The following is a 17,500-nucleotide window of genomic DNA, read 5'->3' on the forward strand; positions in this document are numbered from 1 at the left end:
TTTTTTTTTTTTTTAAAAATAAATAAATAAATGTGATGACTGCCTCTACCGTTCTTGTTGCATTTTCCAAAAATTATATATATCTTCTTTTTTTCTAATACAAACAAATATAATTGATGTCATGTTGAATATTGATTGAGAATACTAACATCTCAACCTTATTTAAATTAATTTGATAATTTAGTAATCTAAAACTTGATTTAGATTAGGTTTTTTATGGAATCGAAAGAGATTTAATCTAATTAAAATAATTAAAATACTAGTGCGAGATGATTTAACTTTCTATTTTATCTTTTTTGAAATAAAATATTGTGATAGCCTGAATTTATAACTCAAACCATGAGCCGAGCTGAATTTTATAACGTACGTTGGAAGAGACATGGTTTGTCCATAAAAGCTAGTGCAAAGTTGATGAAATTTGTCGAAGACGGAATGGAGAGTCCTTCCCCATACTACTATGCCTTAACAGCATTTCACCTCAGTTTTATTATCAACCTTGTTTTCTCTGGTCAAGCAGTTGAATCCCCGGAGTATACACTGATACTCCAGCAATCAGACTTTGAGATCAGACTGTACAAAGATATCTCATGGATGTCTGCTCCTGTTGTCCAAGCAACTTCTTTTCAGAAATCTACCAAGGCTGGATTTCACAGGTTTCCTTTCCGATTACATTATAATAAATCAGACTTCATGCATGTACGCTCTTTCTTAGTTTCTTTATGATTCTCAGGCTTTATCAGTACATTCATGGGGCGAACCTCAACTCTACTCGGCTTGCCATAACTGCTCCTGTTCTAACAACCATCACAGAGGCACCACATGGATCTTCGTTCTTCGTGAAGATGTCCCTGCCAGCTTATTACAAAGGGACCCCTCCACAACCGGATTCTGAGCTTGATTTGCAGTTGGAGAAATGGAGAGCAAAATGCATTGCAATTAGAAAGTTTTCTGGGTTTGCAAGGGATGATAACATTAGTGAAGAAGCAGAGGCTCTCGAGACCAGTCTAAATGAGCACTGGAATGGAACTTTGGAAAGTAAAAGTTCCTACACGATTGCCCAGTATAATGCTTCCAAACATCTCTCTGGGCGCTTCAATGAGGTATGGATGGCGGTTTCTGGCTTTGGTGCAGAGGGATGCTCATCTCATGGCCTTGAACAAGGGAAATATTGATTTGCCATGCGTAGAAATTAGCAGCATCTAGAAAACTGCTGATTCGGTAATGTGATTACATGATCTTGGGATGATCAGTAATTATTCTGTCAAGAACATCATCTGGACATACCACTTGTTATCGATAATAAAATGCTAATGTGATTAGATATCGGGATTTCAGGCATCATAAACAATGCATCATAAATTAGCAGCAAACCGTGTTTTAATCGGGTTAATCAAATTACAAGTTAATCCTATTATTATCAGCCATGTCAACTTCAATTTGATTTTTCTTTTTTTTCTAAAAAAAAAATCAAGCCAGATTAAGATGGTTTCCACTGGAAAACAAAACACCCAAGTACCAAATACGACATTATTCGTGATTGTAAACTGATGCATGACTATAATCAATGCTGCAATTTGGATTTATTGTTCTTTTCATTTCCCGATTGTTTATGTATGTTTTCCCTTTCTTCATTTCCCTCTCTGTTATTTTTCTAATTTATACAACCCTCACAAGCAAAATCCGATTCGGAAAAGAGAGAAAGAAGATTACATCTGGGGTCTTGTTTGAACTACGTAGACATTACCATCACGTATCACACCTTCAATGTCTTGAGGAGATCCATACAGCTCTTCAATTGCACTTCCTGCACGAGCAATGCCAGAGAGGATTGATCGTCGAAACTTTTCGTCGGTGATCAACGGATCAGATGAATAATCGAGCACAACCTTCTCTTCTTCATCCATTGGCACACTGCACAACAGATAGATACTAAATGAGCAAATAATAATATGATAATAACACCAATTCTTTCAGTATGATTTAGTTTTCAACTAGGCATCTTGAATGCACACTGTATATCCTCCCCATCAGTTTCTCGAATGATTTTTACCTATCATAAAGGCCTGCACCGGCATAACCTTCTAGATCTTCACCATTCGAGTCGGATCGGAGGATGATAGAACGTCTTATCGTCTTATAAAGAGCCCAATGGGTTTGCTCGGGTAACCCAACACCTGCGGCATGTCAAAGTTCAAGGGAAAATTGTAACATTACAAAAAAATTGGGGTGCTCTCATGGGTTGGCTCACAGCTTCTTTTATTTTCAGTTTTTTTCCACTACTTCGAAACTAAGTAATTATACATCATATAGATTCAGTCCTCGAAGCAACAATAAAAGCCATGAGTTTACTTGAACTTAAGACTCCTCCATGTCCACTGTAAAGTTCAAACAACCGATAGAAGTTACTATATCATTGGTATATGATAGGTTACAGGTTCGATAAATTATTTTATTTAATATAAAAAAAATTTAAACATTGTTAAAAATTCTCTAATATAAAAAATAATAATTATAAACTCAAAATATAATTAATATTTAACATCCTTTTAAAATATTTGATGCAATATTGAATGTTATTTATTTTCAAATATTAAAATAATGATATATTGAATTGACTTGGTTTAACATATAACATATCAAATCTATAATTTGAGTCATAAAATCATGATAACGTTATAAAAAACAAATCAAAATAAATTATAAAGATTAATTCTCAATCAATTCATTAAAAAATAACATTAAAAAAAAATTTAAAAGAAACAACAAAAATCACTCGAGTTAACCTTTCAAATCCAAAACTTAAGCCATGAAATCCAAGTAATCCTATAGAAAACAAATCGAAAAATACAAAGTCTAGCTTTCAACTAATCAAATATTGAATGATAATATATATATCAACATGAACTAACTTGTTAAACTCGTGACTTGGGTTATTAAACTACGATAACTTCATAAAAAACATATAAAAAAATTATAAAACTCTATTTTCAATATATCCAATATTAAAATCAAGAAAAGAAATTAAATCCATGATACCGTGAAAACTCTACAAAAAAACAAATTGAGAAAAATTACAAAGCTCAATTCCCAAATAACCTGGTTTTAAATGATGAAATTGAGAAAAAAATTAAATAAAAAAATTAGTTGTTGGATGGTGAAATTAAAAAAAAAAAATTCAATTAGAAACAAACATAAAAATGAACCAATTCAACACGGTTTAACTTATCAAATATTCGATTTAGATTATGAGATTGTAATAACCTTATGAAAACCAAATTAAAAAAAAAATCACAAAGCCCAATTAAAAAATACTCAATTAAAAAATAACTTATGGTCCACCCAGATCAGCCTATCAAACTCACGACACGACTCGGATATTAAGATCGAAATAACTTCATAAAAAACAAATAAAAAAAAATTAAAACTCAGTTTTCAACCAGCTCAATATTAAAAGATGAAATTAAAACAAAAATCATTTTAAAAAAGTAAGATAAAAAATTATTCGAGTCAAGATAAGTTAACAGGTTAAATGTGTAATCTAGATCATGATTGAGATAAATTCATAAAAAATAAATCAAAAATAAAATTACAAAGCCCCACTTTCAACTAATCTAATGTTAAAGGTTAAGATTAAAAAAAAAAAAAAACCTAAATCTACGAGACCGAAAGGCTGCAATATAAAAAAAATTAAATTCATGAAATCGGTATATAACCTAACATAAAAAAATAAAAATTACAAAGCATTATTTTCAAAATAATCTTATAATTAAGGATGAAATTAAAAAAAAATTCACAAAACAATATTTTAATAAATATTATTTTATGGTTGTGGCCAAGAGATTTAGCCACACCCTTTCGTATTTTGTTAATAATATAAAGGTGCTTACCTGAGGACTGTTTAAATCATTTTTCTTGCATATAAAACTCAATGCACGGCCAGGATAAGCTCCGACTAGAGTTTCTCCAAGTCCCTTCACCACCTGTGTCAAGAGGGAGCGATCAATCAATGCCTTCTGCTTCTTCCAGCTATATTGTGACTGAATTTCCACTAGGAAAAAGCGAACAGTGTACCAAATATACAATACCTCAGCATATATCTCGGATGAATCCCCCGAAGATGGATTGGTTGTATGAATAACAAATGCATAATCAGCATTTATTACTTCCTGAACCAGGACGGCCATGCAGAGATAATCATGGTCTAACTTTACTTTTCTCGTGCTGAAGTATGCTCTCTCATTCCATTTTGAAGCCCAGACCTGACAGGAATTATGTAACAGATCAATGTCATGAACAAGAAATAAAATAGCCAAACATAATAAAATATGCTTGGAAAGATTTGGAAGGAAACACTCTAAGCACAGCTACAGCAAGCATTCGCAATGATCAAAAAACAGCACATGCATGCCATGTTTGAACAGACAAGTTTAGGGGGACTCCAGCTAAGCATTGAACATTTAGGAAAAGTGTAACTGTCAACATCTACAACAAGCAAGCTAGATAAACTATTCCAGTTATACAACCAAAGATTTAGCTCTCCAAGGTACGTTCTCGAGAAAATCACAACATGCCATGCTGACCTAATCACAAAGAGTTAATGGAATGGAATTGCATGAGCAAACCACAAACCATCATAACCATGTGAGGGTTCTTCTAGGTAGAAGCAACAGAGACTACATTGACAATTATTTAAAGATCAAAATGGTCTTTTCCAGTAAAGGAAAGCAGTCTACCTTCTTTATAGCCATCCATGCTTGGTCCCATCGTTGTTCACCTTCATCACCAGGCCATGGCATCCCAGAACTTTGCATCTTGGTCTTCAGCTCTTGGACCTAAAATTTACTCTAGCTTAGGTATTACATTTCAATTGAAGTACTCCTTCCTGATACAACAGTATAGTTTACAAGATACAACATTTATATACACTATGTTCAACCAAAAACTCGCTGCTAATTATGTCACTTATATGTATATGGACCTTTTTCTTCTAATAAAACAATTGACTACCAAAAACAAACGTAGTGTGTACCAAAATAATAAAAAGGTTCAGGCAAAAATCTGTTTTATTGAGAGGTTTAGGAGAAGGATATCCTCATTGCCAGAGTTTTACAACCAAAGTTAAAGAGTTTAAGACCCATACATCGATCTGAAATTGCCTGCATGTTGGGCTAATCTGTGGTTGATTGATAGTTCAGAGGAAGGGGGAATAGAGTAACGCTACTGAGAACTCTTTGCATAGAAGGGTTTTTTTTTTTTTTTTTTTTAAAAAAAAAGCCAATTAAAATACATAATAACTTTAACAACTGAAATTGTTTCCTAGAGAATTGAAGACCAAGGAGGAAATCTATTCTTTTATGATTGATATCCTCAGCAGGAGATGTAAAGATATCCATGTATATTGCCTGAAATATATGTCAGGCATCATTTGTACAAAGCACATACCAGTTGCGGTGGTGCTGTCAGCTGTAAAACTGTTTGGCGAATCTCCCTGAGAGCACTCAACTCTTCTCCTAAGTTTTTCTTCAACAGTTGCAACTTATTGGCCACTTCCTGCCAGTAAAAAAGAGGGGCAGACACAGAGAATCAGGCAGAAAATTCCTAAACAATGACTCAGGAAAGCATGCCAAAAAATCAGTTATCTCCTCGTTTAGACAGTGAGAATATTTAATTGAAGTAAAAGTTCATTTTGCACATTCAGCAATATCTTACTATTTTCGCATAGGTATGAACGAGGGATAGCAGAAAGAACACATCAAAGAGGGGTTCTCTTCCACATTTAAGACTTTCAAGAACAATACAGTAACATCCCCTGATCATCAAGAGGTTTCACAATAACTAATCTGGACACCTAGCACAAAATGTTAACTGGTGGATGGATCATAGATACACATCATACAAATGTCCTCTCATTGCTTTCAGGTTAGGCCTATGTTTTACTCAAACACTATTTTATCAAAAAATAATTCATTTCCAACTCAGTTAATAAATTTTATGCCTTCCAATTGAATTTCTACATTAGCTGAACATGTATCCATTACACAACAGAAATAGTGTTCACCCCATCATGCAATCATTATCTGAATTGAGCAGCTAGTGTTCTCGATGTATACAACTAAAACTGCTAGCAAAAGACAAAATGAAATTCAGAGATTGCAATTACTTTATTCGAATCTTCAGATAGAACCTTCTCAAAAACTCCAAATGGTAAAGCAACTGATGTAGGAATCCCAATCCAAGACGGCACTTTTCCTTTCAAATATGAGATGTTGCGTGATTTGGCACCAACCTATAAGAGAATCCCAGAAACATTTCTAAAAATCCATTAATACAGTTCAAATGACAGTTGGCATATTGTATTAATTTCTAGAATGAGAAAAGGGAAGAAGGCGGTTCATTAAACATGGATTGGATCCCATTTTAAAGCCTCACCATTTCACTGGTAAACTCCTCAGAAGATATGGCATATCTGCCTCTGAACTCCTTTCTGACCAGCTTTATAGGTGAAGGACTGCCTTCTGTTAAGTTAGTTGAACTTGAATCTGCTAGTTCACCCTCCTTTAGTTCACTGTGATTCATCATTAGTAATATGAATTTCAGTACGACAGTTGTAAAACATGTTCGATGCAGGTTGTGAGAAACAATGGGTAAGTATGGCATGGAACAATAGGATAACCTATAAACTATATCTGCTGATGTCGGTTTCAGACGCAACAATTTCCCTTCATATGCTTGAAGGTTGGCCAGAATATTGGGATCAAAGCATGTAGCAAAGCAAACCTGCCATTGACAACGTTATCCTTTTAACATCACCCAGAAAAGATTTGGGCATACATTCAATGTAACAGTTTGGAAAAGATTTGGGCATTAATTCAATGTAACAGTTGCTTACCTTGCTATTTCTTGCTCGCACAGAAACATGAGATAGTACATCAGGCATGTCAGGAGTCAGCAAAGCAACTGCACCATCTGGAATTTCTTCTTCTCCTTTTACTCGTTTTGCAACTAAGATTGTTGGGAACTTGTAAGTTTTATTCTGCACAGTGAGCAACTCATCCACGGCGACAACATATCCGACAGCTTCAACTGGGCTAATAACCTGCCAGCTGTTCAAGGCCAACAACAATTGCATTTCAGAGTTACAGTTTGTAACTGGCAGGTATTCCTTATCCTATGTTTACTGTTGAGATGTGTGATCGCTCTCATTAAGACTAACATCCCTAAATTCCTAGTAATCCAACAGGAGCTAGTTGCATAGACATGGCATGAATAACATGCTAACCTTCCAAGATGAGCAGTCTGCCTAAGAACTGGATCAAGTCGATTAAGAAGTGTAGATAATGCGGCTGCTGATCCAGCACGGATAATTTCTTCAGTGAATATGTTCAACTGAAAGAATTGACAGTGAGGGTTTGTAAGCAATTAATCTAGAGTACGAGGGAAAAGTTTTGGACTTTGAGACAATTAAAAACATACAGCCCACTGGTCCACTCCAAGCAGTGATCCAAGATACTCCGCTGATGGTTGCAAAACCTGCTGGTACCATTCTGCCTTGCTAGCAAGGGCAAGGCGAGTTCTGTCAAGGACTGATTTTGAATATAATGCCCAGTGATCACTTTTGCTATTTGACATACTTAGTGCATGTTTCCATTCCTGCATATACAGTGAAGGTAATTTCAAATGACAATGGAAAGTTTCCATTATCTAAATGATTGTGTGCTACCACATATTTACTTACATGCAAGTCGTCACATATATTTGGGGGTACTAAAGTGAAATTTTACCTTAATGCAGTAAATAAGATCTTCATGATCATCTGAAGGAAGTGCGAGATTTTCAAGAACCAAAGTGATGAAGTACATAATTTTCTGCTATCAAGGAAGCAATCAAGAATATAAAAATTAGAGAGTGAAACTAAAGCAGCACATATGTAGAGAAGAATTAATATAAGAATCCATTAAGATTAACACAAACTGAACACAGTCTATATCCAAAGATAATTGTTGACAGGATAGATTTACCTCCGGTCCAGCATTGCTTAATTCTTCATACCCCCGTTCAATAGCTGTCCTAACAGTGGAATCAAGTGCAATATCCAAAAATAAAAGATCCTTAAGACGATTGTTGGACTTAAATAGCAAAGGTCTAAGCTCTTGACGAGCCTCTAGCAAACCCTGTATTAAAAAGAAGCCAATAGGCCAAGGTTAAAGTATCAGTGCAAATCATAATTACAACTTCTGACATTTAATTTTCAATTACCTCTATAAGTGCTTCTACATTCTTATCTTCAACGTGTTTGAGTACAAATTGAAGCAATTCCTGTTTCAAAAGATACAGAACATACACAGATGGTTTTATCATTCTGTATTGTATAGATGGCATCTAGAATGAACATTCAAAATGAAGTTCAAAACATTACTGGGAAACCAGATGGCAAGCCTGGAATGGGATTTATCTGCACTCCAACCATGAAGCCTTGACCCTGAGGAGAGAGGAGAGAGGAGAAACGTATTATCAAACTCTAAGAAAAGAAAACGTTGTAGAGAAACTTCAGCAAGCGGCATTACCTCAGATCTGTAGCCCATACAATTCGTAATAGCAGACTCAAGATCTGCACCTGAATGAACTGCCTATATTCAAAATAGAAAAAATAGATTGAAATCAAGATAATGAAGCCAAAGGTGAAAATCAGAGGAAGTTCACATGGCATCAAAAGCAAATAGTACAATTTAACGCACTCATAAACACAATGTAGAATTCTTATCACTAACACCTATGTGATCAGCTCCAGTCAACTTGGTTAGGGTTGGCTACATGGATCCACATCCTCCATTTAGTTTTCTTATTAGCTAAACTTCTTATACACTGCTCGAATTTCTTATACACTGCTTTAACAACAGCAGGACAATACTTTGGAATGATCATCTTGTATCGCTTCAGCTTGTTTCATTTTGGTCTACCTCTCCCAATTCTCTCTTTCAAAACTATAATTCTGAAATGGTCATCATAGTCATAATTGCTAGCAACTCTTAGCAAGTGTGTAACGCATGAATTTCAAATGTTTCACTAAGAAACATTATCAATGAATGAATGCAGTAATCTTCACAGCAAACACAATACCTACTTTCCTTGTTACAGGCCATGCATAGATAGATTACTACATTGTCTTCCTTGGCCATATTTCTCATCTCAATCAAGTGAACTGGCCACCAACTTTTCCCTCTACAATGCAGCTTCCAATCTCAACCAACAACCTAGTGCGCAAGTATGTGTGTATATATGTCAAGCACCAACTCTCAAACCAATGGAGATAGGAGAACCAAAAACTATACAAGGTACTATTTTTCCGTAGCAGGTGTTTAGTGTTTCAAAGAGAGTATGATTATCATTTAGTAAGTCAAAATAGAAATAATAAGATACAGTGAACTCCATTTCCATTGTGGAATGGATGTTACAATCAGTAACATGCATCATTTAGAACCATGGAGCTCCCCTCAACTTGTCTTGAATTGGTGCCACCTTCCATCTTTGCAAAGGAAGTACACATTTCTTATACAGTCCTTTCTTATGTTATTATAGATATATTTTAACATCGTTATCTCATGCTAATTTACCAGGATGTTGCTTCTTCAGCACCCAACAATAACTAACATAGAGTATGGCTGGCCCACCAACACCAACCAGGCGATCACAAACAACAAAAAGTTCTAAAGATCTCATCTCATCCTAACCATATTAAGATGTTGCTTCTTCATTAACCAACACTAACCATAGAGTATGGCTGGCTGACCAACACTTCCCCGGTGATCACAGACAATATACATGGTTTCTATATATGTGTAGGTCCATGCAATTCAAACCATTTGTTCTCCCATGTATGTTTGAAAAATTCTTAAATTGATCAGGACATAAATCACATCGTGTTTGGCACTTGATTGAAACCCATTATCTGTATGAAGGCCAAGTCAGAGATATATGTGGTAAGCAATGACTGCATAAGTATAATATTGATAGCAAATCAAGTGCAGTCACTATGTTAAAAGTTAACTAAACACGAAGCTTTGATACTAATGACTTGAACAACTAACCTTCAAAGTCCTCATATAGTTTCCAAGATCACGCAAAAGTCCATCCCTCTGATCTCTCCTGAAATTTGGTTCAGAATGGATGGCGCGATCATAACTTAAAAGTCGCTCTTTTGTGATTCCATTTTCATTCAAAGTTTTCCAGTACACACTGATGTCAAAGTCGCTTTTAATATGATCAATTAAAGCCTGAAAGAAAAGGAATTTTTAAGGGGGGGAAAATGAAAATAACTAAAAGTGTATGTTCAAATTCCCATTTCAACCACCTGGCAGATTATGACATCATCAGGACTAGTGTTATTATGCAACTTCTGATGCCATTCCTCCATCATTCCACCCTTGCATTCATTGTTTCTCTAGAATCAACAAACAATCACCTTATCAGTCTTACAACGAACTCACTTGCTAAGGAAATAAATAGAGAAAACAAAGAAAAAATAACAAGAAAGATCCACTATAGACCTGGATAACTAGGATTTCATCCCGAATACGTTGTCCCACATCCCCTTCACCTCCTCGACCAACAGTAGACATAATCATTCGCAAGAGCTCCTGATGCTGTGGATTGCTTGCATAAATATCCTGGAGCAAGTCTGTAAGCCTATCCTGGGCTTTACTGATTTCACTGCACAGGTATGCAACTAATAAGAACTATTTTTGTATTTGGGAATTATGGCACATGGTCACAATCATATCTGACGAATGACAAATAGTTCATTCCAGTAAAGGAGCAATGAAAAATATTGCGCTGGGTTGGGTCATTTGCTTTCAGACCAAGTTTTGGAGGAATGAACAACGTAATTTTTCATATCACAAAGGTCTGAAGCTCATTAGATAATATAGTCCATCATACACTTATTTAATTAAATCTTTTACCGTGGTTTGACGTTGTAGTTTTTATTCCATATGAGCTGCCTAGTGGCCATAAACCGCATCCACACCAAGATCCCTGCAAGACCCAATTCGCCAGCATCCTTGGCTTTATCCATCAAGTCTGCTGCAATATTGAATCTAGCAAAGTGAAAGAGAAGTATAACTTATTACTACCAGAACAACAAACAAAATTATCTTAGAAAGGTAGATATGAGCTCACGTATCAAATCAGTAAAGATCTCCTAGTAAATTAATCGAATACATCAAAATTTCAACAACATCATGAATAAAAAGCTAAATAAGAGAAACTTTCGTATGGATACTTAAGGCCACTACCAATGTTCAATTGTTGTGCAAACAAGGAGAAAATCAGGGAAAGTGGGAACAAACAGGGCTTCATGGCCATTTCTTCATTATCACCTAATTAGCATGGCACCATGACAAAAAATTTGAAAGCAAAAAATAGAAAAAGAAGACACATTAAGTTTCATGGAACTCCAAATTATTGAACACAAAACAATACAGCATTGTCACTTTCTTTTCCTCTGTGATCTTTAGTATTAATAAGATGCAAACAAAGATCTAAGAAGAAAGAGTTTAGAGCCACTTCAAATTGCTTCTGCAAGTAATCATTCTACAAGTAAATATTAAGCATTTAGTAAAGCTAGTTAATTATCTAAGTATGACAATGTAAAAAGGAACATTGTGATCTGTTGCTTAACTTTATGGAGTGGAATGTAATTCAACTAACAAGTCATATTGGATACCACTTGAAAAAGGGTGACAAGCTTTATGAGATGGAAGCCTTTTACAGTAAAAGACAAAATAACATCATAAATTTTTTAATTCCCAAGATATCAAAGTGCATATAACCCAGCTTTATTCCTATTCCTTTAAGTGTTAATCCCACTCCATAATAGTATGGAGGGACAAAATAATTTTCAATGAGAGCTTTCTTTGATTACAATTGAAATACAATGGTAGAAATTATAAACATTATATGAAAATCTATTGTTATTGATAGTATTATTTTTTAGGAAAAAAAAGTTCTTAAGATGTAAAAGAAACATGCTAGTAGTGCATGTGGCGTCTTGACATGATCAGCTGCGATGATAATTATAATAAACATTTCTGTTATTTCATAACTTTAAATTCTAAGCATCCATGATCCTTTCTCTGCAATCTTTTCTTGATGTGTCGGGTGGAGCATCCAAAGCTGTTTTCAAAGCCTTATGCAAAGCTAGAAGCTATCAAATGAAACGTTGGGGGCTATTTAGCATTATTTAAAATAAAAGCACTTTTAAGCATGTGTTACAGCACCTTTTACACCGCCTCGAGCCATCATTGAACCAAAAAAAAAGCCGAGGTAATTTCCTAATTCACCTCCTGTACTTGAGCAGGATTTCCATCACAAAATGTTCTCTAAGATATGTAAGTGTTCAGCTGTATGTATTCAGTATTTCTGAACAAAAATATGTAACTTGCATCTCTTGAGATATTCATCACTCTTTTATTCACTTTGAATGGTTTTATGACAGGCAAATAGATTCTGATTATTTTCACTTCCACTTAAGCACTAGACATGTAATATTGCTCTTACAATTGGGTCTCTTATTGTAATCCACCAAGTACTCACAAAACTGGAAATTTTGAGCTCAGACAAACCACAACTGTATTGAAGCTCTCTAGCATTTCCGTTTCTTTTCTTTTCTTTTTTTGTTTTCTTTTTTGGCACCAATAAATTTAGGTATACCTTTTTCCCCAGTTTCCAAGATGCTACTCTTTGGCTCCTATCCATTAAAAAGGTGCGATGTCAGACTTTAATGTTCCCAATTGTTTCAATCCTAACCCTGCCCCTGCCATCCAATTTGGTACCAAAGGTAAGCAGATTCCTTTGACATTTTTTTCCTTATGGTCAAAGAAGCAATTTAGCGAGTCCCAATTATTATGTGAAATAGAAAAAAGCAGAAAAAAATTCAAAATCACCCAAGGTCTTTTTAAAGTGAAGGAATGGAAATCTGTTTGTTTCCTTTAGCGAATTGGACAGCTGGTTTGGGATTGAAACAATTTGTCAATAAAATGATGACTTTGTGACTTTATAAGGGCCGAACTGGAACATTTTGGAAATTATAGAGAGACAAAATGGTTTGCACTAAAATTTTACAAAGGAGATAAAATAAAAGGGTCGTCAAATACAAAAAAAGTTTGGAAAATTAAATAGAAGCACAAACACAGGAAACATCCACTAACCACAGATATAACAAAACAAGCTTAGAAAGTTATATGTCCACAAATCTATGGATGTTTCTCTGACACCAAAAAGGTAATAACACAGAATGGAAACACTCTCTATGGCACTTTATTCCTAAAATTTCAATTGGCTTCCCAGTTGGAAAGAATCCAAGCAGCAGTTATCAGCATCCTCACCTGATTTTAAAGAAACAGAGATGCTAATCTCTAGCTACTGAGAGCAACAAAGAAAATGAACCAATGACTCATGACAACATTTAAACAGAGAACATTAATCTAAACTAGAGTGTGCATACAACACATGCAAGCGACATAAAGATAAAAAGATGAGCATTTTGAAAGGTGTTGTGTGCTATGCTGAACATAACTAGCACATATCCGGCAACAAGAGGAGCAAAACTCTCATAAACACTCTGAACTACAAGAATGATTATGAACATTTTACTGACCGGTGCATGAAAGACTTCTGTGCCTCACTCTCCATTTCTGCAATTTTATCCAACAACGCCCTGGCTGTTCCTATGCCATCACCAGCATCCTTTGTCAAGAAAATTTCAGTTAGTTAAAATGATGAAAGAAACACAGAAGAGTATTAAAAATACTTGTTGGAATACAAAATTGAGGACAACCTTTTGGACATGCTTAGATCCTCCACTAAATTCAATATAGAAGTCCGAGCCATTATTCTTTATCCATCTTCCATTTGACAAAAGGACAAATGGCAAACCAACAAAAATACCTTCTTCAATCTCTATTTCAAAAGATTGCACCTGTTATAAGGTAGATTGTAGAATTGAAAGGCATGGTTAGATTTCAAAGCCCTATGGGACACAGGAAGATATAAAAAAAATAACATGCTCACCAGGTAAGAAAATTTAGCAGAGGACTCATTTTTAAGTTGTGTTTCAGCAGCCTCCTTGAGAGCAACTGAACCAGGAGGCAACACAGTTGGAGGTGGCTCCTGCAAAAGCATGCATGCATGCATTAAATCTGATCAAATAACAGAGAAACTGGCTACAGGTTATAGAAGATGAAGACATTGATATTGATTCCAAAGGTCTATATTATCCTGAGTAATGTCTAAAGTTAAAAGGCATAAAAATCTTACCAACCACTCTCCAGCCTTTTCAGATAAAGCCCAGTGAAGAGTAACTGGCTCTTCAAAATCAGTGGCCAAACGAACCTTCATCTTACCACCAGACTTTGTTACAAGTACCTTGACAATGTTTGAGGAGTTTTAAATTTGAGAGAAGTTTCATCAAGAGAAAAACTGTAATTGATGGAGCAGGGGCACACAGTTGATTAGCACATCCCTTACCAGAAGTTCCTTATCAGCAAGCTTAAAGATTTTCTTGTTCAGCACAGCACCACCATCATATTCTTCCTTTTCCTTGGCAAAAAGCTCAACAGCCTTCAAGACTTTTGATTCTATTGAAGCTTTTTCCTCCACAGACTTGGAAGCTCTGTCCCCTACTGATTTAGCAGAATGTCTGTTGATAAGCTGCGCTATGTCTCTCCTTTTGCGCTGAATCCTTTCAGTGCTGAAATATCTTTTGTTTTGAACTTGCTTGGACACACTAGTCTTGATTTCTCCTTTACTAATCTTCTTCCGAATCTCATCAACAGAGACACCTTTGCCCAGTTCAGCTTGCAACTCTTCTCTTGCTTTCTCAAATTCCATCTATATGCATGGAACCATTATGCCAATAAATATCACAAACAAGCAATCAGAGGCAATCTATTTAAATTGCAAATGGAAATTAGTAAGTGTCTGTTTACCCCAGAAGGGAAAACATTATGGAAACTAACCGGCCAAGAAAAGAAAGGAAATTTACCTGTTGCTGCTCCGGAGAAAAATTGGGTTTCCCTGCCTTTTCCCATCTCATATAAGCTTGTACTTGCACAAGATCATCAGGTAGGTTGTTTTCTATTTGAGAGACAGATGGCTCCTTAATTTCACGTATATCATTTTTGTTTGTCAGCATTGCACGGAGATCCTCAATGGAAGTGCCTCTGGCTACTTTCTCCAATAGCTCAAAGCGAGCAGCTTCATATTCCTCCTAGACAAGAAAATTTATCCATCAAAGTAAGACAGTGCTTGAAACATCAAAACCATAGAATTAAACTATCTGCAAATCAAAGGAAGTTATGAAGAACTGCATGTACAAAGAAAAAAACCATGACACAGGTGCTTCCTTGCTAACAAAAGAAAAACTAGACAGGAAAGCACAGATGCAAATTTAAAGTACTATAACTTAGTAGTACAAATAGTTTGTCTCTTTATACTAAACGATGTTTAACACTTGCCTTCTCTTGCTCAGGGGTATACATTTGTTTCCCATTTCTTTCCCACCTTAGATATGCTTGAATCTGCACAAGTTCTTCAGGAACCGAGACATTAGGAATGGTCAACTTCTCTCTCATGGGTAACTCAACATAAAAGTTCTGGCCATTGTTCTTAAACCTGCCAAATTAAGAGAAGTAAACGAAAAGAAATAATATCACACATTGTAATGAGCTCAAACAACATACAGGGAGCTAGCAAAAGTTGACTTTTGAAGCTCACCATTTATTCTGGGCTTCATCAACTATAAGAAACTCTATAGCTTGTATCGCAGGATCATCAATCGCTATGTTGATGCAAGAATTGGAACCAGACTAGGACATAAACAAAGTACAAACCAGCAAAAATTAATTATTTAGGTCAGCCAAACATTTTTCAGTAAAATGAAAGGCAAAGAATCTTGTTTTTGCGTTTTCGCTCTTACCTCCATAAAAGGAGATCTGAGGGCTCTGTTCTTATAATTTTTGGTTCCATCTGGCTGAAGAGAAGGAAGCACCCATTTTCTGACACAAAAGAAAACCAACATAAGAAAGAGAAATAACCAAAACTAGAACGACAACGGAGAATTAAGTCAATATAGCCGAAAGCAAGTACAGGCAGACTTACTCCTTTCTATCACGTATTACACCCCAGTGTAGAAGCAAAGAGTCACTACTATAATTGATCTGAATATTTACTTGTGCGATGGATGAACCAGAGGATTTGCTGACAAAAACCTGCTCATTACCCAAAAAAATATCCATATCACATCTACAATAACCAACAAACGCACCAAAACTTGGCTCCAGTAATTAAAGCTATGCTCACTCATCCCTTGTTGATTATAAATACCTGCATTTCAATATTTCCATCCAGATTGAATTTCCCTGCAAGCTGCTGCAACGAAAGAGTTTGTTATTCAGTTGACTTACCAAAGGAAGAAAAGGCATTTCATTTTATTTCATTGAAAGCTATCTCCATGTCTACAAACTCTAAAACAAAAAATTACCTCAGAAGGTGGATCCATGGCTAAGACAGCTCGCGGAGTGAATATAAAAGAGCGGCGTGCTCCAACGATGCCTAATTTTGATTTCCTGGCTTTTAAACTGTTTCCATAAAAGTTGGACAACGGCCTACGTGCAGATTGAAACAAAGAATTTGCAGGAATGCCTGAAGAATTGAGCTTGCTGCTTCGATGCTCTGAAGCCGTTGGACGAAGCAAACTCTGGTTGTTGAATACTTTATAATGCCCGATTATGGTACTGTTATTACTCATACTCTAATTATTATTATTACTATTCCTTCAAATTGGATTCTCTTCTTTACCTTCAAGGATGATTCCCAGAGTCCCCTCAACTCACCTGAAAATTAAAAATTAAAACAAAAACAGATTCAGATTCTTATTGTTTAAGATAAATTAATAGAATTCAATCAGAATTAGCTTGTAATCTAACTAATTGCCTAACAAGATTCAAACAATTCAGAACATTTCCTTCTTTTTCAGGATTTCTAAAATAAAGACGGGGATTCTGTGACAGAAATTGATCAAATTTCTTTTTCTTCAAAACAAAAGAAATGCTTTACCTTGAATTAAGTCAGAACAAGAAGAGAGAATCGAGAGTGTTTTTTTGCAAGAAAATTTTTGGAGGCAAGAGAGAAGCAGGAGGAGCTTGGATTCTTCCACTGATTCAGTGCAGTGCAGTGCAGAGCATATCGTGCAAGTTAACATGGCGTGGCCGTTTCTTATATGTGTCCACGTTGCTGGAAACTCGGGAAGGGGAGCTTGTCACGTGCCACACTGATAGCGAGTGAAATGGGGAGGGAAGCGTGGGGTCCGTGACCGCCGGTGGCTTTATGATATTTCATTTTTTCTTTTTTAATCCTTGATCGTCCCTTGTTTACACCGCGATTTTCATGATTTACCGTTTCATGTTCTCATATATCTCATAATTATGAAAAATATTTTTATTTA

General features: G+C 35.5%; 2 protein-coding genes across 2 annotated transcripts; one reads left to right on the forward strand and one right to left on the reverse strand.

Moving 5' to 3' along the window:
• Positions 1-345: 345 nt before the first annotated feature.
• On the forward strand, positions 346-1,321 carry LOC105140232 (heme-binding protein 2-like). The gene is made up of 2 exons (XM_011046975.1): positions 346-653; positions 731-1,321. The coding sequence occupies exons 1-2, from the start codon at positions 412-414 to the stop codon at positions 1,170-1,172; spliced, it is 684 nt and encodes a 227-aa protein (XP_011045277.1). The 5' UTR covers positions 346-411; the 3' UTR covers positions 1,173-1,321.
• A 171-nt stretch (positions 1,322-1,492) lies between these two features.
• On the reverse strand, positions 1,493-17,247 carry SEX1 (Pyruvate phosphate dikinase, PEP/pyruvate binding domain-containing protein). Its single transcript, XM_011046976.1, is given in 35 exon segments — positions 1,493-1,911; positions 2,051-2,130; positions 2,133-2,174; positions 3,888-3,980; positions 4,086-4,259; positions 4,734-4,832; positions 5,443-5,550; positions 6,161-6,286; positions 6,430-6,565; positions 6,674-6,777; positions 6,890-7,103; positions 7,280-7,386; positions 7,474-7,650; positions 7,782-7,865; positions 8,019-8,171; positions 8,257-8,316; positions 8,417-8,479; positions 8,565-8,627; positions 10,086-10,271; positions 10,349-10,438; positions 10,545-10,707; positions 10,959-11,093; positions 13,655-13,743; positions 13,835-13,975; positions 14,068-14,166; positions 14,314-14,421; positions 14,524-14,886; positions 15,041-15,265; positions 15,513-15,669; positions 15,772-15,863; positions 15,974-16,052; positions 16,156-16,265; positions 16,381-16,425; positions 16,538-16,889; positions 17,113-17,247. Coding segments are annotated over 34 exon segments (4,437 nt in total). The 5' UTR covers positions 16,805-16,889; positions 17,113-17,247; the 3' UTR covers positions 1,493-1,706.
• Positions 17,248-17,500: the final 253 nt, after the last annotated feature.

Source organism: Populus euphratica, unplaced genomic scaffold, assembly GCF_000495115.2.
Source record: "Populus euphratica unplaced genomic scaffold, PopEup_1.0 scaffold251.1, whole genome shotgun sequence".
Classification (NCBI taxonomy): domain Eukaryota; kingdom Viridiplantae; phylum Streptophyta; class Magnoliopsida; order Malpighiales; family Salicaceae; genus Populus; species Populus euphratica.

Coding starts and splice junctions, on each gene's coding strand:
- LOC105140232 (XM_011046975.1), top strand. CDS start 412: ATGAAATTTGTCGAAGACGGAATGGAGAGTCCTTCCCCATACTACTAT. Junction 654..730: donor ACCAAGGCTGGATTTCACAG/GTTTCCTTTCCG, acceptor TATGATTCTCAG/GCTTTATCAGTACATTCATG.